The 21,610-nt window shown below is 49.7% G+C and overlaps 1 protein-coding gene and 1 long non-coding RNA gene across 4 annotated transcripts in view; both read left to right on the top strand.

Annotated features, from left to right (window-relative positions):
* LOC115106945 (dedicator of cytokinesis protein 4-like) overlaps positions 1 to 21,610 on the top strand; it is a 159,970-nt gene that overhangs the window by 113,667 nt on the left and 24,693 nt on the right. For 2 of the 3 annotated variants that reach the window (XM_065008176.1, XM_029630201.2), the window contains 19 exons: positions 488 to 586; positions 919 to 1,013; positions 1,149 to 1,224; positions 1,332 to 1,432; positions 1,536 to 1,594; positions 1,892 to 2,040; positions 2,426 to 2,511; positions 3,131 to 3,157; positions 3,711 to 3,867; positions 4,344 to 4,437; positions 4,561 to 4,709; positions 5,330 to 5,416; positions 5,547 to 5,651; positions 6,047 to 6,188; positions 8,844 to 9,010; positions 11,701 to 11,787; positions 12,354 to 12,530; positions 21,150 to 21,233; positions 21,365 to 21,484. In XM_065008176.1, coding sequence (XP_064864248.1) covers positions 488 to 586; positions 919 to 1,013; positions 1,149 to 1,224; positions 1,332 to 1,432; positions 1,536 to 1,594; positions 1,892 to 2,040; positions 2,426 to 2,511; positions 3,131 to 3,157; positions 3,711 to 3,867; positions 4,344 to 4,437; positions 4,561 to 4,709; positions 5,330 to 5,416; positions 5,547 to 5,651; positions 6,047 to 6,188; positions 8,844 to 9,010; positions 11,701 to 11,787; positions 12,354 to 12,530; positions 21,150 to 21,233; positions 21,365 to 21,484 — 2,061 coding nt within the window. The remainder of the gene's footprint in view (positions 1 to 487; positions 587 to 918; positions 1,014 to 1,148; positions 1,225 to 1,331; positions 1,433 to 1,535; positions 1,595 to 1,891; positions 2,041 to 2,425; positions 2,512 to 3,130; positions 3,158 to 3,710; positions 3,868 to 4,343; positions 4,438 to 4,560; positions 4,710 to 5,329; positions 5,417 to 5,546; positions 5,652 to 6,046; positions 6,189 to 8,843; positions 9,011 to 11,700; positions 11,788 to 12,353; positions 12,531 to 21,149; positions 21,234 to 21,364; positions 21,485 to 21,610) is intronic. The other variant, XM_029630202.2, reaches the window with a different exon arrangement.
* LOC115106947 (uncharacterized) lies at positions 6,198 to 7,512 on the top strand. The gene is made up of 2 exons (XR_003860131.2): positions 6,198 to 6,462; positions 7,134 to 7,512. It is a non-coding gene; the product is annotated as an uncharacterized LOC115106947 (long non-coding RNA).

The following is a 21,610-nucleotide window of genomic DNA, read 5'->3' as shown; positions in this document are numbered from 1 at the left end:
TGAGAGAGAAAGGGTCAATGTCTGTGATCATATAGTCTACTGTACTGTGACCAAGAGGTGAGCAGTAGGTGAATCTCCCCAAAGAGTCCCCCGTAACCTACCGTTGACAAAGTACAGACCCAGGCTTCTACAGAGCTGCCACAGATCCCTTCCGTTTTTGTTGACGGTGCTGTCACTGTTGTTTCTATGGGGGAGATTAAGACGGTTAGAGACACTATGGCCTGTAATAAAGCTGTCCTCTTCGTGTGTTCGTTAGATCAGGTAGTGTTCCTGTGCGCGCATTTGTGTCCCCACAGATGAGCACATTTCCCTGGGTCCGCATGGAACACAAAGGAACACATATGTTTCTGTCAGTACTAGTTATTTTTTCAATTTGAACAAATTGTGATATTTGCCAATTTTGAGAGGATCAATTGGATGTTGTAGTTCGGATTTGTACCAAATGATCAGTGTCTCTTCGTCTCTCTGTCTCTCTCTCTGTCTACAGGGTGAGTTTGTGGCGTGCCTGCTGGCTCTCCTCAGACAGATGAGTGATAAACATTACCAGCAGCTCCTGCAGGCCTTCACCAGCAAAGATGACCTGAGGGTAAGGCTACACACTCACACACACCACTCAGCAGAATCTGACTGTTGACTCCGCTTGTGTGTCATAGTCAGTAGCAGGAGTGTGTGTGCGTAATGAGGAACGGTCATGCCAGGGGTTGAAGAAGAGGTGCGATGGAGATATAGGAATGCGGAAAGGAGGAAATGGGGTCACTAAGTTCACAGTAATAGGAAGGAATACCATGAACACTATGGATATCATGAATGCACTCCCGCTCTGAATACATTACTTTCCATTCATAGTTTGGTGATGTGCTGAATGGCAATTGCTGTTAAACCAAGTAAATGTAGTGTGCTCCTTTTTCTGGTTTTCAGGACTTTCTCTTGCAGATTTTCACCGTGTTCCGCATTCTGATTCGACCAGAGATGTTCCTGAAAGATTGGACTGTCATGCGGTTGGTCACCAACAAGTAAACCACTTATCCCACATATCTGATTCAAAATGATGTCCCTCCATAGTTACTCATTATTAGCTGACACCTGCTTATAGTTTGGTTTATCGACATAATCTTGTTGTCCACCCCCCCCCCCCCCCCCCGTCTCAGTGTAATCATAACAACAGTCCTGTACCTCTCTGATGCTCTGAGGAAGAACTTCCTCAATGACAAGTTTGACTACAAGGTAATAGCTGCAAACATCCACTTTTGTCTTTCTTTGTTTAACAAAAACAAAACAACGTGAAGAAAGCATCGACATGCTATAAAGTGTTTTTAATGCGTCTTCCGTAGGTGTGGGACTCGTACTTCTATCTGTCCGTCATCTTCATCAACCAGCCCTGTCTTCAACTGGAGTCCTTCTCTCCGTCCAAGAAGAAGAGGGTACTGGAGAAGTAAGTCTCCAAAACATTCTACATGCACTAACTTTCTCCACTTTTCACATGCTGGCTTCGGCGCTGTTCTGACCTGGCGCCTGTGTGTTGTCTCGTTGTACAGGTATGGGGACATGAGGGTGATGATGGGTTGTGAGATCTTCAGCATGTGGCAGAACTTAGGTACGATGCAGCCACAGTCTCGTTCTCTTTCTGTGTCACTTCTTTGGATTCTTGCTCGTCTCTCAGAGGAACGAAGTTGATCTCTCTCCCTCTCCCTCTCCTGCTCTCTCCATCTCCCTCACTCACTCTCTCTCCCTCCCTCACACTCTATCCATCTCTCACTCACTCTCTCTCCTGCTCTCTCCATATCTCCCTGCCTCTCTCTCTATCTCTCCCTCCCTCTCTCTCTCCTGCTCTCTCCATCTCTCCCTCTCTCTCTCCTGCTCTCTCAATCTCTCCTTCCCGCTCTCTCTCCAGGTGAGCACAAGTTGAACTTCATCCCGGCGATGATAGGTCCGTTCCTGGAGGTGACCCTGGTTCCCCAGCCTGACCTGAGGAATGTCATGATCCCTATCTTCCATGACATGATGGACTGGGAGCAGAGGAGGAGTGGAAACTTCAAACAGGTAATGGCCAGAGCCGTCTGTATTTATGCAGTTCATATACAGTGGGGCAAAAAAGTATTTAGTCAGCCACCAATTGTGCAAGTTCTCCCACTTAAAAAGATGAGAGGCCTGTAATTTTCATCATTGGTACACTTTAACTATGACAGACAAAATGAGGAAACAAAATCCAGATAATCACATTGTAGGATTTTTAATGAATTTATTTGCAAATTATGGTGGAAAATAAGTATTACTCTGGTACTGGACTGGCTGGGGCCAGCACTAGCACCCCCTGGTGGCACTTTATGGATATTGCAGTTCCACCAGACCGTTATCGGCTGTACCCGACGGTGGCATCCGTGTATTGATCTAGATTGATTACATAATCAATCCGTTCTCTCGTCAGGTGGAGGCCAAGCTGATCGACAAACTGGACGGTCTGATGTCAGAAGGCAAAGGGGACGAGACGTACAGAGAGCTCTTCAACAGCATGTGAGTCCGAGGGAAGGCGCATGTGGTCACGCCGTACTGCAAACGTCAGTGCCCGGATCAGTTTGTCTGTGTGTTGTATTGAGTGAGGTAAGAGGACTCGTGACGGGATGGAGGGATGTATGTGGGGTGGGAAAAGGGACGGGTTCTGGAGTTCTCCAGACAAGCACCTCCTCTCATATCCATAGTCCTTCACGCCTCCTCTCTGAGATCTCCTTGTCCGTGTACTCAGGTTGGTCCCTTCACCTTGCACGCTTTGTGCTGTAGTGTGTGTGTGTGTGAGTGTTTGTTTTATGTTGGTCTGTACGATGTTCGTTTAATTCTCTTATCGCATTGCAAGCCCATACGTCCTAGTCCCACTTTTTGTCAGACATCAATTGGGCCGTTTATGAATGTAACGCTTAGTGCCACCACATTGTTCTTTGACATGTGCGGTCTGGATACAGCTTATTTCCGTGGATTGGTCAAGTTTTCCCTAACAGACACTTTATAGCTGTATATCGTCTTTTTGTTTCACTCCTTATCTCCCTGACTGACATCACTAACCCTGAACTAACTTGTGTGAGTGTGTGCGGATATTATTAATCTATTCATTTGTTTTGCCATTGCGTTCCCGGAGTAGAATCCCTCTGTTTGGTCCGTACCCTAGGTAAGACACTCCAATACTCTACACACCGTGTGTTGTCCTTCTGTTAGGGGTGTCCTTTACTGCTGGGGGACGGGACAACATGATGGACAAGCAGGTTGAAGACTTTTTATTTCTCTCCTCTCTTTCTGTCTTTTTCTCTGCTTTCCCTCCTTCTTTGTTTCTCTCTCCTCTCTCTCGCTCGCTTCTTTCTTCTGTGTCTATTTCTCTCTCTCCTCTTCTCTCTCTCTCTCTCCTCTCTCTCTCGCTCGCTTCTTTCTTCTTTCTGTGTCTATTTCTCTCTCTCCTCTTCTCTCTCTCGCTCCTCTCTCGCTCGCTTCTTTCTTCTGTGTCTATTTCTCTCGCTCCTCTTCTCGCTCCTCTCTCGCTCGCTTCTTTCTTCTGTGTCTATTTCTCTCGCTCCTCTTCTCTCTCCTCTCTCTCTCGCTCGCTTCTTTCTTCTGTGTCTATTTCTCTCTCTCCTCTCTTTCTCGCTCGCTTCTGTCTTCTGTGTCTATTTCTCTCTCTCCTCTCGCTCTCCTCTCTCTCGCGCTCCCTTTCTCTCTCGCTATTCCAGTCTGTTGAAGAAGATTGAGAGGGAGACGTGGAGGGAGAGTGGCGTCTCTCTCATCGCCACCGTCACGCGTCTGATGGAGAGGCTGCTGGACTACAGGGACTGCGTGAAGCTGGGGGAAGTGGATGGGAAGAAGATTGGCTGCACCGTCAGTCTGCTGGTCAGTGACAGTCTCTCTCCGCCCGGTGGCCCTTGAACAGATTCAGTCGCTGCTCTCCTGTCACCATAGAAATCCCATTTGATTAGTTTCTAGCCTTTTGTCCCGTTGAACTATTGTGTTAAGAGAGCAGGACCGGGGCTGTGTTTCTGTTCCTTTCGCAGTGGCGATAAAGTTCCTACGATGATCGTGCTTTTTAGACCAGGGCTCAACGAGTTCACAGCCCCCCACATACAACACAACATGTTCTGTGTTGTCTTTGTAACCATGCCAACCTGGGGGATTTATTATTTTGTTGCGTGGTGTCTTTCAGTCCTGCAGGTTTATCTTATATAACGGACCGAAGCACTAGAGCCTGAAAGCACCAGTTTATGTGGGCAGATAGCACTGAGTTCATTGCTGCTCAGCGGCTGATAAACATTAGTGCACTTTGCTCTCTCTCTGTCTCTCGCCGTCTCCCCATGGTTGCCTGTCTCTAGAATTTCTACAAAACTGAGTTGAACAAGGAGGAGATGTACATCCGCTACATCCACAAGCTGTACGAACTGCACCTGAAAGCACAGAATTACACAGGTACACTGTAAAACATGACCAGGAAATGGAGCCGTGTATGTGTGTGTTTTAAGTGTGTGGCTGTTCCGGGTCTCAAGGGTTTGGCATAACCATGACTATGTGGTGTTGTTGTGTGTTGTGCAGAGGCCTCCTACACTCTTCTGTTGTATGACGAGCTGTTGGAGTGGTCCGAAAGGCCCCTCAGAGAGTTCCTCAACTACCCCATGCAGAGCGAGTGGCAGAGGAAGGAATACCTCCATCTTACCATTGTACAGAACTTTGACAGGGGGAAGGTGGGATCTCTCTCTCTCTCTCTAGCCCTTTCTTTCACTCTCTTTGTCATTCTTTATCTCTTCTTCGTTCTTTCTGTCTCTCGCTCTCTTTTTCATTCTCTCTATTGTTCTCTCTTCCCCCCCTACTCTCTCTCTTTATTAACAATTACCCTGGGATAGTGTCATAAGAAAAAGCCAATATTATTCGAATGCTCTGCTCAGCATCTCCCAACACATTATTCCTCTGCTGAATGATTCAACATGTCCTTCCCCATTATTCTTTGAAAGATTTCCCTGTGAGTTCACCAAAGCCATCTGCTAGCTGCTGCTGCCTTGGGATTAAAACGCTGCAGGAAAGGACAGCTTTCATTTCATTAGCATGTTGGCTGGGTGCTGCACCTCCATTGTGACGGCAGTTGGCCCGGTTATTGTTAGTACACTACCGCCACCCAGTGGCCAACACTCATACCCCTGCCAGTCTCCCCTGCAGGCCATTTGACATGTTTTGCTAGCATCTCAATATTCTAAAGAGGCTCCCTTTTCCTTGAATCCTTATCCTGCTCACGCGAGAGAGATGAAAAGGTGAAAAGCGCGTTCCCAATTGAGATGTCAATGTGATAATGTGCTCTGGTTTCCTCAAGTGTTGGGAGAACGGGATCATTCTGTGCAGAGAGCTGGCGGACCAGTACGAGTCTTACTACGACTACAGGAACCTCAGCAAGATGAGGGTGAGTTACTGTAGACCTCCTCAGTGTGTCTCCACGCTGACTGATCCCTGACCAGTTCTCTGTTTAGTCTCTGAGTGGGATGATGATATAACCTAGTAGTGTTCCGTAACCCGACGTTTCCCATTGACAGATGATGGAGGCATCGCTGTACGATAAGATCATGGACCAGCAGAGACTGGAGCCAGAGTTCTTCAGGGTCGGCTTCTATGGCAAGAAGTTCCCCTTCTTCCTAAGGGTACCGCTCTGTTTTACCACGGGTTGTTTTGTTAAAGAAAGGACATTTTAAGAGGCCGTAGAACTGCTCACACAGGGGTTTGCCCTCCAAATTCCATCTGCACTCCTAAGCAAGTTGCTAGTGGTGTATTTTGTCAATCTGTTAGTTTCCTCAAAAGGACTTGGAACTATGCGTTCATAACCAACGTAACGCAAAAGCAACCTCATATACATTGTTAGCCCTGTGTTTATTATATTTACAAAATGAATCACAAATCCTATTTGGAAGTTCCAGAATTAGGTTTGTCCTCCTAGATACTGTGACTGTTGCAGATACTCTAACTGTCCACTAGATGTCAGGCTCACCCCTGTGCTGTCTCGCTTCTGCCTCCGATGGCGCGTCTGCCTCGTCTGCAGAACAAGGAGTTTGTGTGCCGTGGCCATGACTACGAGAGGCTGGAGGCCTTCCAGCAGCGCATGCTGAATGAGTTCCCCCACGCCATCGCCATGCAGCACGTCAACCAGCCTGACCAGACCATCTACCAGGCCGAGGCTCAGTGTATCCTTTATTGACTAAGTGCATTATACACTGCACACACACACACACACACTAGTTTGTTTTACTATCCTTGTGAGGACCAAACAATTGATTCCCATTCAATATCCTATTTTCCCTAACCTTAAACCTAACCCTTTTACACTCGTGGGAATTGGCCTATGTGGATAGGGCTAAATTGATACGTTTCTTACGGAAAGAATATGGAAAACGTGCGTATAACCATGGTAGAAATGAAACGCGAACAGGGGATTATGGGAAAATGATTAGACTAAAGGTGAGGACACAACAGTTCACCTGACAAGACTGAATCCAAACCATTACACTGTAGATTTTATGTGCATTTCACATTTACTGTACATTTTGCCTCGCTTGCTACGAAATCTGAAAATACTCTCGATACATTCAGTAACATGATAAGAATATTCGTGGAAAATGTGAGGTAGGGTTTGAGTGAGAGGTCAAACTGGTGTCTCCAAGAGGTCAAACTGGTGTCTCCAAGAGGTCAAACTGGTGTCTCCAAGAGGTCAAACTGGTGTCTCCAAGAGGTCAAACTGGTGTCTCCAAGTGGTCAAACTGGTGTCTCCAAGTGGTCAAACTGGTCAAACTGGTGTCTCCAAGTGGTCACACTGGTGTCTCCAAGTGGTCACACTGGTGTCTCCAAGTGGTCACACTGGTGTCTCCAAGTGGTCACTCTGGTGTCTCCAAGTGGTCACTCTGGTGTCTCCAAGTGGTCACTCTGGTGTCTCCAAGTGGTCACTCTGGTGTCTCCAAGTGGTCACTCTGGTGTCTCCAAGTGGTCACTCTGGTGTCTCCAAGTGGTCACTCTGGTGTCTCCAAGTGGTCACACTGGTGTCTCCAGTGGTCACAGTCCCTAAGTCATGTCAACGCTCATTTATGACTCAAAGAAGAGTCTTCAAATATAAGGTTGTTTTTTTCTTCTCCTAGCTGTGCCGTTTAGGAACCAGAGCAAGCCCACTTGTAGTTGTTTGGATTGGAACGCAGCCCTGCATCCCCGCCATCCATCCCCGGGCGTCATTTGAAAGCATTGTTCTATTGCCAACATGATTAGCTTTCACAAGGCAATTTAGAGAAGCAGATCGTCATTTTGGTGGCGTAGAATGGAGTCACCAGTGCCTTCGGATGCAAGGTCCGCGGCAACTCTTCTTCACAATGAAACAAAGGCTCGTTCTGTTCAGAACGACACCCATGCCATATTTGTACTGTACATCAAACATAGTGAACGTTGAGACTGTCATACTTCATGGGTTTTATGACATGGACTCACAGGCTCCCTTGTATGACATTAAAGCGGTGTTTATTCGAATCCTCAACGTGTCCTCTTTATTTACAGCATTTCTCTCACGCCGACAACCAAAACATTAGCAAAAGTTGCCCAATTAGCAGGGGGGGGGGGGGGGTAGGGGCAAACGTCTCGTCGCGCGTGGCGCTCAAGATCAGAACGGTTGTCAGTCAAAACCCTTACAAGCGCTCTGATGTCAGTGCCCAAATCGGCCATTTTCAACCCGTATACGGGCATGAGGGTAATGGGTTAACCTGACTTGAACCATTACCTTAATGCCTAACTCTTGCGCCTAAAATATCCTTTTTCCATGTGGGGACTGGCAAAATATCCCCACTTGTCAAAATGTTCCTTGTTTTACTATCCTTGTGAGGATGGTCCCCACAAGGATAGTAAAAACACACAGACACACACACACAGTGGTGCACTGCATCCCACATGTCTAGAAGGCCTAAATAATATGAATGAGATATTATACCAGACTGATAATTCCTTCTGAATAAGGATATGAATACGAGTCATAATTGGAGTGTTTCCTAGCCACAGCCTTCCGTTACAGCATGTAGCTTCGAGAGGAGCACACCAAAGGTATGACTCCCTCCCTCTTGGTCCCGAGCCAGATCTCTGGCCCATGCTGTAAATACATACACGAGTGCTTAGTGAAGATCGGGATCGATCCCTTGATAAAAATGCACAAGATGTCTGTAGGACGTGGCAGCCATCTTAATGATCCTCCGCTGGTGATTGATGGGACAGCTGTTCGGAAGAAGCCGCTCTCTCTCTCTCTCTCTCTCTGTCTCTGTCTCTCTTTCTCTCTCTCTCTCTCTCTCTCTCTCTCTCTCTCTGTCTCTCTCTTTCTCTCTCTCTCTCTCTCTGTCTCTCTCTCTCTCTTTCTCTCTCTCTCTTTCTCTCTCTCTCTCTCTCTCTCTCTCTCAGTGCGTGCGTGTCTGTCGTCTGTTCTGTGTGTGACTTTACTCCAAGTGCAATTAGAGCAGACAAGGCCCCTCAAACAGCATTAGCATACAGCTTTGTTATCCTCATGTGTCGTTAATCATTGAGGTTCCTGGACCCATGCCCGTCCCTATTTATATCTATGGGCTGACGAGCTCTCCCTGCACTACACTGACACAGGCCAGTCCTGCTGCCAATGGGAATGTGTTGTGATATAGTGTGGGGTGGACATTCAGATAAATGGCTACAGGATGTGATTAGTGGAAAGGATGTATTCACACAGGAATTGGATGGATAGACCTGTGGAACCAGGGAAGGGGGGGGGGGGTTGCACGTGCTTGCGTTCATGTGTGTATGTGTGTTTTGTCCAAGCTATTATATGCATCCTTGACGTGCCGGCCCAGACCTACAGATCTACGCGGTGAGCCCCATCCCAGAGAGCCAGGACGTGCTGCAGAGAGACGGAGTGCCTGACAACATCAAGAGCTTCTATAAGGTCAACCACATCTGGAGGTTCAGATACGACAGGCCGTTTCACAAGGGCACCAAGGACAAGGAGAACGAGTTCAAGGTGGGGGTGGGGGGGAGGGGGGCACGCAGTGTTTGCACACGAGAACTCCCCTCTGTGCCTTTCTGTTTCTCTCTCTCTCTTTGCCTTTTTGTTTTGCTCATCTCGTCATCTTATCTCACCTTTCTGGACTTGTTAGTGTCGTCCTTTGATGTCTACCACACATCTGTCTCCTTACTCACTTTCCCTCCCTCCCTCCCTCACAATATCTCGTCCTCCCTCTCTCCGCTCTCTTGTTTATTGAGTGGTTGTGTGGGTGGCTCATGGTCTTCCTCTCTGTATACTGGTGTGTTCAGGTGTTGTTTAATTCACAGTCCTACTAAATCGACTCCTGAGCTAGGAGAGGCTGAAACTATGGTTACGGTTCAATCACTTAAAAGACAACCCCCTCATCCACTTACCCTCGCCTTGTGCCCTTGGGGGAATCCCCGTCGCCGTCTTGGAGGGCGGTCCAAATGATTAGCCCGAGCAACGGACGTTTGCAACGTAAGTCCCTCAGCCCTCGTCTTCAGTCGGCTTTGCGAATGTACAGTTACGTTCACTCGATTAACTTCTTGCGTCGAGCCAACCCGGATCCGGGATCATGACTACAGCCTCAAGCCCATTACCATAACGCAACGTTAACTATTCATGAAAATCGCAAATGAAATGAAATCAATATGCTAGCTCTCATGCTTAGCCTTTTGTTAACAACACTGTCATCTCAGATTTTCAAAAATATGCTTCTCAACCATAGCAAACTAGCATTTAGCATTTAGCGTTAGCATTTAGCATTAGCATTTAGTGTTAGCATCACCAGGAAACATTTTCGCAAAAACATTCAATAAATCATTTACCTTTGAAGAACTTCGGATGTTTTCATTGAGGATACTCTCAGTTAGATAGCAAATGTTCAGTTTTCCTGAAAGATTATTTGTGCAGGAGAAATCGGTCCGTTTTCTGCGTCATGTTTGGCTACCAAAAAAAAACGAAAATTCAGTTATAAAAACGCCAAACTTTTTCCAAAATAACTCCATAATGTCGACTGAAACATGGCAAACGTTGTTTAGAATCAATCCTCAAGGTGTTTTTCTACATATCTCTTCAATGATGTATCGTTCCTGGAAGTGTGCTTCTCCCTCTGAATGGCATGGTAAAATGATTGCCACTGAGAATTGCGCACCAATTTAGACATTTGCCGGGCGGACACCTGGCAAATGTAGTCTCTTATGGCCAATCTTCCAATGATATGCCTACAAATACGTCACAATGCTGCAGACATCTTGGATGAATGGCAGAGAGCATAAGCTCGTTCACGGCACATTCACAGCCATATAAGGAGACGATAGTAAAACAGAGCCTCAAAAATTCAGCTCATTTCCTGTTTGAGGTTTCATCTTGGTTTCGCCTGTAGCATCAGTTCTGGGGCACTCACAGATAATATCTTTGCAGTTTTGAAAACGTCAGAGTGTTTTCTTTCCAAAGCTGCCAATTATATGCATAGTCAAGCATGTTTTCGTGACAAAATATTGTGCTTAAAACGGGCACGTTTTTTTATCCAATAATGACATTAGCGCCCCCATAGGTTGAAGAGGTTAAGAAAAGCCAAAACTTAAGAACAACATCAAGGGAGAAGTTAACATACAAGCGTAAGTAAAAACGGATGCAAATACATTAGACATTTTTGCTAGTAAAAGATAAAAATGTTTTTGGACATTGTAGAAATAAAAAATGTCCCTCCTTCAGTTCCAGCTAGGCAGGCTAACGTTATTTAGCTAATTCATTTGCTAGCTATCATACAGTTGGCGTATATTAATAATGATATATTTCATATAAGTAGACACACTCATAATTGACTGTAGGCGCATATAAAGCACCCACAAGCCACCGGTGGCTGAAAACACAATCGTCGTGGGACCAACGAGTGAAGAATTTCCGGCCAAGGGGCGTTCCATTTAAAAAATCATTCCTTCCTCCATCACGAGGTCATGATACGTCATCAGAAGTGTCCACTTAATTTGAGGGCTGAGGGGATAGGGGGTGTCTTTCGTTTAAGCGTTTGAACCGCAGCCATGGAGCTCAGTCTGAATGTCGTCTCTCCAGACTCCACCCACCCACCCACGCTCACTCAATCTCCATTCGTTAACCTAATGTCGTCAGGTTTATGAATTGGATATCATCATATCATATCGTACTGAGGTTTAGCTTTCCCCGCTGTCTCTTTTGAGTCTACTCAATGCCTGAGAAACACTGTTCAGATCAGGTAAATTTGACATTTAATATGAAGGAATATGAAGTAGCATGAATCAGTTCCGTGTTGATGATGATCTTGTAAAAGGATGGACCGAAAAATGCCATTTGGTTTCTAAACGAATTGTGGGTTCAAGGAAAGGTTTTAGTGGAATATATAAGAGTCGTGTTTTCGTTCATTTAATGAGGTGACACGGCGTCATTTGTAGATCGGCGTAGACTGTTGCTATGAGGACTCTGTTTCCATGAGGATGTGTAGTACTCGGACGTTCTGTGAGCCAGTGTCTACACGTCATATATTAAGAGGAGAGAAAAGCTGTGTTTCGTGCTGCTCAGATGTGTGGGTGAATGTTTTCCGAGTAGTATATTGCCAGCATTAACATGAAGTGTGTGTGTGCCTGCCTGCGCATGTCCATGCGTGTGCTAATGTGTGGGTGGGTGTGTGTGTGTGTGTGTATTTTCAGAGCTTGTGGGTCGAGAGGACCTCACTAACCCTGGTCCAGAGCCTGCCAGGAATCTCCAGGTGGTTCGAGGTAGAGAAGAGAGAACTGGTGAGTCTCTTACGCTCCTTCAATAACCCCCTCATATTAACCCCATTCACGACACCCTGCTCAATGCTGACCCTGGTATGTTCTAACTTTGCGGAGAGCCCCACCGAGCTCCCTGAGCGTAGACTTCTATCAAAGGGGCATTTCATCTCCAGCACCACCCCGACATCAACATCTTTGAAAACTGTGCTTTTCTATGATTTGTAGTAAAACATATATATGGGTAGATAAGTGTTCCCAATGAGTGTGAAATGTCCCTTTAAGAGAAGGGTGAACCTTATTCATAATATTCATGAGATTCATAATTATAATGTTACTCTGGAATTTATGAAGGATCAAGCTGCGCATGGAAGGCTGTGTATTAGAGAGATTGTGTGTGTGTGTGTGTGTGTGTGTGTGTGTGTGAGAGAGAGAGAAAATGCATTGTGTTTATGTAGCCTGCCTTGTTTTGTGTTTCTTGTCTCTACTTATACACATTCTGTGCGTGTGTGTGTTGAATCTCTACATAGAGGTAAGCATATGTCTGTATATATACTCATACCTTACCACCCTGTGTTCTCCTCCTCTAGGTGGAAGTGAGCCCGTTGGAGAATGCCATCGAGGTGATTGAGAACAAGAACCTGCAGTTACGGACGCTGATCGCCCAGTGCCAGAGCAGGCAGATGCAGAACATCAACCCCCTTACCATGTGCCTCAACGGGGTCATCGACGCCGCCGTCAACGGGGGGCTCGCACGCTACCAAGAGGTCAGAGAGCAATAATGATGTCCCTGGCTTACATTGGTCACTCAGTATTGTGTGGAGACATTGTCTGGGCTTGCTAGATCTGCAGTCTGCCTTATGTGTTTGTTTAAAGAGAGCACTGACAGAGACACAGACAGATGCAGACAGACAAAAAGACAGGGAGAGATAGACAGACAGAGACGAAGACAGACAAAGACCGACGGAGACGGACGGACGGAGACAGGGACGGACGGACGGACGGAGGCAGGGACGGAGGCAGGGACGGACGGACGGACGGAGACGGACAGACAGACAGACACACGGAGACGGACAGAGACTGACGGACAGACACACGGAGACAGACAGGGAGACGGACAGACACACGGAGACGGACGGACGGACAGACACACGGAGACGGACGGACAGACAGACACACGGAGACAGACAGACAGACAGACACACGGAGACGGACAGAGACGGACGGACAGACACACGGAGACAGACAGGGAGACGGACAGACGGACAGACACACGGAGACGGACGGACAGACACACGGAGACGGACGGACGGACAGACACACGGAGACGGACGGACAGACACACGGAGACGGACGGACAGACACACTGAGACGGACGGACAGACACACGGAGACAGACAGGGAGACGGACAGACAGACAGACAGACACACGGAGACGGACAGACACACATGGAGACAGACAGACAGACAGACACACGGAGACGGACAGACACACGGAGACGGACAGACACACGGAGACGGACAGACATACGGAGACGGACAGACATACGGAGACGGACAGACACTCGGAGACGGACAGACACACGGAGACGGACAGACACACGGAGACACACGGAGACGGACAGACACACGGACACAGACAGACAGAGACACACGGAGACGGACAGACACACGGAGACAGACAGACAGAGACACACGGAGACGGACAGACAGACAGAGACACACGGAGACGGACAGACACACGGAGACGGACAGACAGACAGAGACACACGGAGACGGACAGACACACGGAGACAGACAGACAGAGACACACGGAGACGGACAGACACACGGAGACAGACAGACAGAGACACACGGAGACAGACAGACAGAGTCACACGGAGACAGACAGACAGACAGAGACACACGGAGACGGACAGACAGACAGAGACACACGGAGACGGACAGACACACGGAGACGGACAGACACACGGAGACGGACAGACACACGGAGACAGACAGACAGAGACACACGGAGACGGACAGACACACGGAGACAGACAGACAGAGACACACGGAGACGGACAGACACACGGGAGACAGACGGACAGACACACACGGAGACACACGGAGACAGACACGGAGACACACGGAGACGGACAGACGGAGACAGACAGACAGAGACACACGGAGACGGACAGACACACGGAGACGGACGGACAGACGGAGACGGACACACAGACAGAGACACACGGAGACACAGACAGACAGAGACACACGGAGACGGACAGACAGGACGGAGACGGACAGACAGAGACAGACGGAGACAGACACACGGAGACGGACAGACAGACAGACAGACACAGGGAGACGGACAGACAGACACACGGACGGACAGACAGACAGAGACACACGGAGACGGACAGACACACGGAGAGACGGACGGAGAGACAGACAGACAGAGACACACGGAGACGGACAGACAGACAGAGACGGAGACGGACAGAGAGACGGACAGACACGGAGACGGACAGACACACGGAGACGACAGACAGACACACGGAGACGGACAGACAGACAGAGACACACAGAGACGGACAGACAGACAGAGAGACACGGAGACGGACAGACAGACAGAGACACACGGAGACGGACAGACACACGGAGACGGACAGACACCCGGAGACGGACAGACACACGGAGACGGACAGACAGACAGACAGACACAGGGAGACGGACAGACAGACACACGGAGACGGACAGACAGACAGAGACACACGGAGACGGACAGACACACGGAGACGGACAGACACACGGAGACGGACAGACAGACAGAGACACACGGAGACGGACAGACAGACAGAGACACACGGAGACGGACAGTCAGACAGAGACGGACAGACACACGGAGACGGACAGACACACGGAGACGGACAGACACACGGAGACGGACAGACACACGGAGACGGACAGACACACGGAGACGGACAGACAGACAGAGACACACAGAGACGGACAGACAGACAGAGAGACACGGAGACGGACAGACAGACAGAGACACACGGAGACGGACAGACACACGGAGACGGACAGACACCCGGAGACGGACAGACACACGGAGACGGACAGACACACGGAGACAGACAGACACACGGAGACGGACAGACACACGGAGACACACGGAGACGGACAGACACACGGACACAGACAGACAGAGACACACGGAGACGGACAGACACACGGAGACAGACAGACAGAGACACACGGAGACAGACAGACAGAGACACACGGAGACGGACAGACAGACAGAGACACACGGAGACGGACAGACACACGGAGACGGACAGACAGACAGAGACACACGGAGACAGACAGACAGAGACACACGGAGACAGACAGACAGAGTCACACGGAGACAGACAGACAGACAGACAGAGACACACGGAGACGGACAGACACACGGAGACGGACAGACAGACGGAGACACACGGAGACGGACAGACACACGGAGACGGACAGACACACGGAGACAGACAGACAGAGACACACGGAGACGGACAGACACACGGAGACAGACAGACAGAGACACACGGAGACGGACAGACACACGGAGACGGACAGACAGAGACACACGGAGACGGACAGACACACGGAGACGGACAGACAGAGACACACGGAGACGGACAGACACACGGAGACGGACAGACAGAGACACACGGAGACAGACAGACAGAGTCACACGGAGACAGACAGACAGACAGACAGAGACACACGGAGACAGACAGACAGAGACACACGGAGACAGACAGACAGAGTCACACGGAGACAGACAGACAGACAGACAGAGACACACGGAGACGGACAGACACACGGAGACGGACAGACAGACAGAGACACACGGAGACGGACAGACACACGGAGACGGACAGACACACGGAGACAGACAGACAGAGACACACGGAGACGGACAGACACACGGAGACAGACAGACAGAGACACACGGAGACGGACAGACACACGGAGACGGACAGACAGAGACACACGGAGACGGACAGACACACGGAGACGGACAGACAGAGACACACGGAGACGGACAGACACACGGAGACGGACAGACAGACAGAGACACACGGAGACGGACAGACACACGGAGACGGACAGACACGCGGAGACAGACAGACAGAGACACACGGAGACGGACAGACACACGGAGACAGACAGAGACACACGGAGACGGACGGACACACGGAGACGGACAGACACACGGAGACAGACAGACAGAGACACACGGAGACGGACAGACACACTGAGACGGACAGACACACGGAGACGGACAGACACACGGAGACAGACAGACAGAGACACACGGAGACAGACAGACAGAGACACACGGAGACAGACAGACAGAGACACACGGAGACGGACAGACAGACAGAGACACACGGAGACGGACAGACAGACAGAGACACACGGAGACGGACAGACAGACAGAGACACACGGAGACGGACAGACACACGGAGACGGACAGACACACGGAGACGGACAGACACACGGAGACAGACAGGGAGACGGACAGACAGACAGACACAGGGAGACGGACAGACAGACAGACAGACACACAGAGACGGACAGACAGACACACGGAGACGGACAGACAGACACACGGAGACGGACAGACACACGGAGACGGACAGACAGACAGAGACACACGGAGACGGACAGACACACGGATACGGACAGACACACGGATACGGACAGACACACGGAGACGGACAGACAGACAGAGACACACGGAGACGGACAGACAGACAGAGACACACGGAGACGGACAGTCAGACAGAGACACACGGAGACGGACAGACAGACAGAGACGGACAGACACACGGAGACGGACAGACACACGGAGACGGACAGACACACGGAGACGGACAGACACACGGAGACGGACAGACACACGGAGACGGACAGACAGACAGAGAGACACGGAGACGGACAGAGACACACGGAGACGGACAGACAGACAGAGACACACGGAGACGGACAGACAGACAGAGACACACGGAGACGGACAGACACACGGAGACGGACAGACACACGGAGACGGACAGACACACGGAGACGGACAGACACACGGAGACACACGGAGACGGACAGACACACGGAGACGGACAGACACACGGAGACGGACAGACAGACAGAGACACACGGAGACAGACAGACAGAGACACACGGAGACAGACAGAGACACACGGAGATGGACAGACAGACAGAGACACACGGAGACGGACAGACACACGGAGACGGACAGACACACGGAGACGGACAGACAGACAGAGACACACGGAGACGGACAGACACACGGAGACAGACAGACAGAGACACATGGAGACGGACAGACACACGGAGACGGACAGACACACGGAGACGGACAGACACACGGAGACGGACAGACAGACAGAGACACACGGACAGAGACACACGGAGACGGACAGACAGACAGAGACACACGGAGACGGACAGACAGACAGAGACACACGGAGACGGACAGACACACGGAGACGGACAGACACACGGAGACGGACAGACACACGGAGACGGACAGACACACGGAGACGGACAGACACACGGAGACGGACAGACACACGGAGACGGACAGACACACGGAGACGGACAGACACACGGAGACGGACAGACACACGGAGACAGACAGACACACGGAGTCGGACAGACAGACAGAGACACACGGAGACGGACAGACACACGGAGACAGACAGACAGAGACACACGGAGACGGACAGACACACGGAGACACACGGAGACGGACAGACACGGAGACAGACAGAGACACACGGAGACGGACAGACACACGGAGACGGACAGACACACGGAGACGGATAGACAGACAGAGACACACGGAGATGGACAGAGACGGACGGACAGACAGAGACACACGGAGACGGACAGACACACGGAGACGGACAGACAGACAGAGACACACGGAGACGGACAGACACACGGAGACGGACAGACAGACAGAGACACACGGAGACAGACAGACAGAGACACACGGAGACGGACAGACACACGGAGACGGACAGACACACGGAGACGGACAGACAGACAGAGACACACGGAGACGGACAGACACACGGAGACAGACAGACAGAGACACACGGAGACGGACAGACACACGGAGACAGACAGACAGAGACACACGGAGACGGACAGACACACGGAGACACACGGAGACGGACAGACACGGAGACAGACAGACAGACAGAGACACACGGAGACGGACAGACAGACAGAGACACACGGAGACGGACAGACACACGGAGACGGACAGACACACGGAGACACACGGAGACGGCAGACACATGGAGACGGACAGACACACGGAGACACACGGAGACGGACAGACAGACGGAGACACACGGAGACGGACAGACAGACAGAGACACACGGAGACGGACAGACACGGAGACGGACAGACACACGGAGACGGACAGACAGAGACACACGGAGACGGACAGACACACGGAGACACACTGAGACGGACAGACACGGAGACAGACAGAGACACACGGAGACGGACAGACACGCGGAGACGGACAGACACGCGGAGACGGACAGACACACGGAGACGGACAGACACACGGAGGCGGACAGACAGACAGAGACACACGGAGACGGACAGACACACGGAGACACACGGAGACGGACAGACACACGGAGACACACGGAGACGGACAGACAGACAGAGACACACGGAGACGGACAGACAGACAGAGACACACGGAGACGGACAGAGACGGACAGACAGACAGAGACACACGGAGACGGACAGACAGACAGAGACACACGGAGACGGACAGACACACGGAGACAGACAGACAGAGACACACGGAGACAGACAGACAGAGACACACGGAGACGGACAGACAGACAGAGACACACGGAGACGGACAGACAGACAGAGACACACGGAGACGGACAGACAGACAGAGACACACGGAGACGGACAGACACACGGAGACGGACAGACACACGGAGACGGACAGACACACGGAGACGGACAGACACACGGAGACGGACAGACAGACAGAGACACACGGAGACGGACAGACAGACAGAGACACACGGAGACGGACAGACACACGGAGACGGACAGACACACGGAGACGGACAGACACACGGAGACGGAGACGGCGACAGATACATAGAATAAGGAGTTCCTTCAGACACGTTCAAGGGCATAAATCACCCATTTACATTGAAATATTTCCTTCAAAATACATACAGTAGTTAATGTCCTGAATCTCTGTACTGTAAATTAAGTGTTGAATGAACCCTTTATTTCCTTTCCAAATCCATCACGGAGTGCTATAGCGTCCGAGTTATAATCACTCCTTTTCAAGGAGACCTCCGGCGTCAGCCAGCGAACTGTGTGTACTGTACAGTGGCTCTCGGTTGCTTAGCAACTTCACATTATCTCTACAGCTAGCCGTATTGAGTTTGCAGCAAGGGCCAAGTTAGCAGGGGTCTGCTCTCCTCATGACCGCCACTACCTCTCACCTCTATTAAAACTGGCGGTGGAGATGATGAGATGATGCTAGAGATGAGGATGTTGTAGGAAATGAGTTTGACCCGGGAGAGAATAGCTAGGTTAGCTACGGTTGTGTTTGCTCAAAGCCCACCTGTTGCTGCTTGAAGTACATTATCTGCCAGAGCTTTGATCCAATAGGCTCATTGTATGAAGGATATGATGATATACGATTCTGCAGAATCTATAGACTACATGACGTGACTGTTTTAGATCCAGTAGGTTTCATGTACATATTCAATGATATTCAATGCATACATTTTATAAATGCCATTTCAAGTGTGTGCGATAGAGAGAGATAATGGTGATCTATATACTGTCCACGAAGGCAATGAGAATGTCATACATGCGCATTTTGTCTGCCTAATGCTCCATGGTATTGACGTGGAGTTCTCTTGAGGAAAATTGCACACAATACAGCATAAATCAGTTCCTTTTATTAGGATAACGCAATTGACTTTTATGCCAATTTGTTCAGCCATAAATGAAGCCGATATCAGCATTCATATTTCGATTTATTGCTCATGGTTATAGTTCCAGCCCCGAAGGAGAATCCAGCCTGATTTAATATCTATTTATTGCCGCCGTTTCATCTTTAATTGAGGTTTTATAATGATTCACAATGTCACTTGACACTTGGAGTTTCTCCTCCAATCTCAAGTCCAACCAGCACCAGAGAAAAGTATCATTTGATGCAAATATTGATTATTTTTCCACCCTTGGCTAAGTGTTTCCAGACCGTATTATTCATACATCCGGTTCACTGAGACGGAATAAGTCCCTTCTTTCCTTTTGAATGTATATTTCTGTGGCATTTGGACTATCTCTCACACCAGTTCTTTCGGGTCAAATCGACCCTGGCGTTGACAGCGTCACAGCAGGGGTCGTGAAGCTGTGTTCTGTGTCGAGGATAACAATCGGGAGATGAGCGTGTTACTGTAGCCTAGCTAGCGCTGTTATATTGTTCTCAAGCGTTATGGTAGAGGTTGCCTCGCACACTCAGATGGTAGACACAGATAAGACCATGCCTGTTTTGGGGGGCTTTGAAGTAAGCAGTGAGCTCCTCTCCCCTTTGAGTCTTTTGAGTCCCCCCCCCCCCTCCCCTCTCCCGCTCTCCCATATCTCACTCTGTCTCTTTGGAGATAGCCCCCCACAAAGACCTTGTAATGGAGACCAAACCCTGCTTTTTAAAGAGATTTTGAGTTGATGTTGTACGTTTTCTGATTTATTATTTTTATTTTGTTGTGACGCAGATTAAAAAGCCTTGGCTCTAATCTTCACTCATCTCAAGAGTTGCAATATCAACATGAGGGAATATGCACTTAATTTATGATCAAAATTATGCAACATGTTTACATTATGAATATTATTTCTTCCTTTTTGTCTTTTGCCCACAAAAAGACAGTCCGACACAGTCCGACCGGCCGACAGTCCGACCGACCGACAGTCCGACCGACCGACAGTCCGACCGACCGACAGTCCGACCGACCGACAGTCCGACCGACAGACAGTCCGACCGACAGACAGTCCGACCGACAGACAGTCCGACAGACAGTCCGACCGACCGACAGACAGTCCGACCGACCGACAGACAGTCCGACGGACCGACAGACAGTCCGACCGACAGACAGTCCGACCGACCGACAGTCCGACCGACAGTCCGACCGACCGACCGACAGTCCGACCGACCGACAGTCCGACCGACCGACAGTCCGACCGACAGACCGACAACATGGTGACACAATGAAGTAAACTGATGATATCAAACAAATTGAAAACATTCAATGAATTGTGTCCATGCAGGCATTCTTTGTGAAGGACTACATCGTGAATCACCCTGAGGACGGGGAGAAGATCGGACGACTAAGAGAACTTATGTTCGAGCAGGTCAGTTTCCAATGTTGGAAAACACTAGGCCTACTTTAATAGGAGAACTGCTACAGTTTTGTGATGATATTTGATCTGGAAGAGATCGACGTTAATAAAGGAAATGCACCGTCTCCGCCTCCCCCCTCTAGGCTCACATCCTGGAGTACGGCCTGGCCGTACACGAGAAGTTTGTCCCTCAGGACATGCGACCTCTACACAAGAAGCTGGTGGACCAGTTTCATGTGATGAAGTCTAGTCTGGGGATCCAGGTTAGTGAAGGACACACAACAGGAGCACCACCTGTCAAATCCTCAAATTGACCTTCATCAAACCTGCATCAGCACAACCATAACTCATGCTAGCATAAACAATATGCGAATTACATGTTTTCTCCT

This window comes from Oncorhynchus nerka, linkage group LG23 (assembly GCF_034236695.1).
Source record: "Oncorhynchus nerka isolate Pitt River linkage group LG23, Oner_Uvic_2.0, whole genome shotgun sequence".
Lineage (NCBI taxonomy): Eukaryota > Metazoa > Chordata > Actinopteri > Salmoniformes > Salmonidae > Oncorhynchus > Oncorhynchus nerka.
Note: the sequence above shows the minus strand (reverse complement) of the source record. Positions and strands in the feature narration are given on the sequence as shown.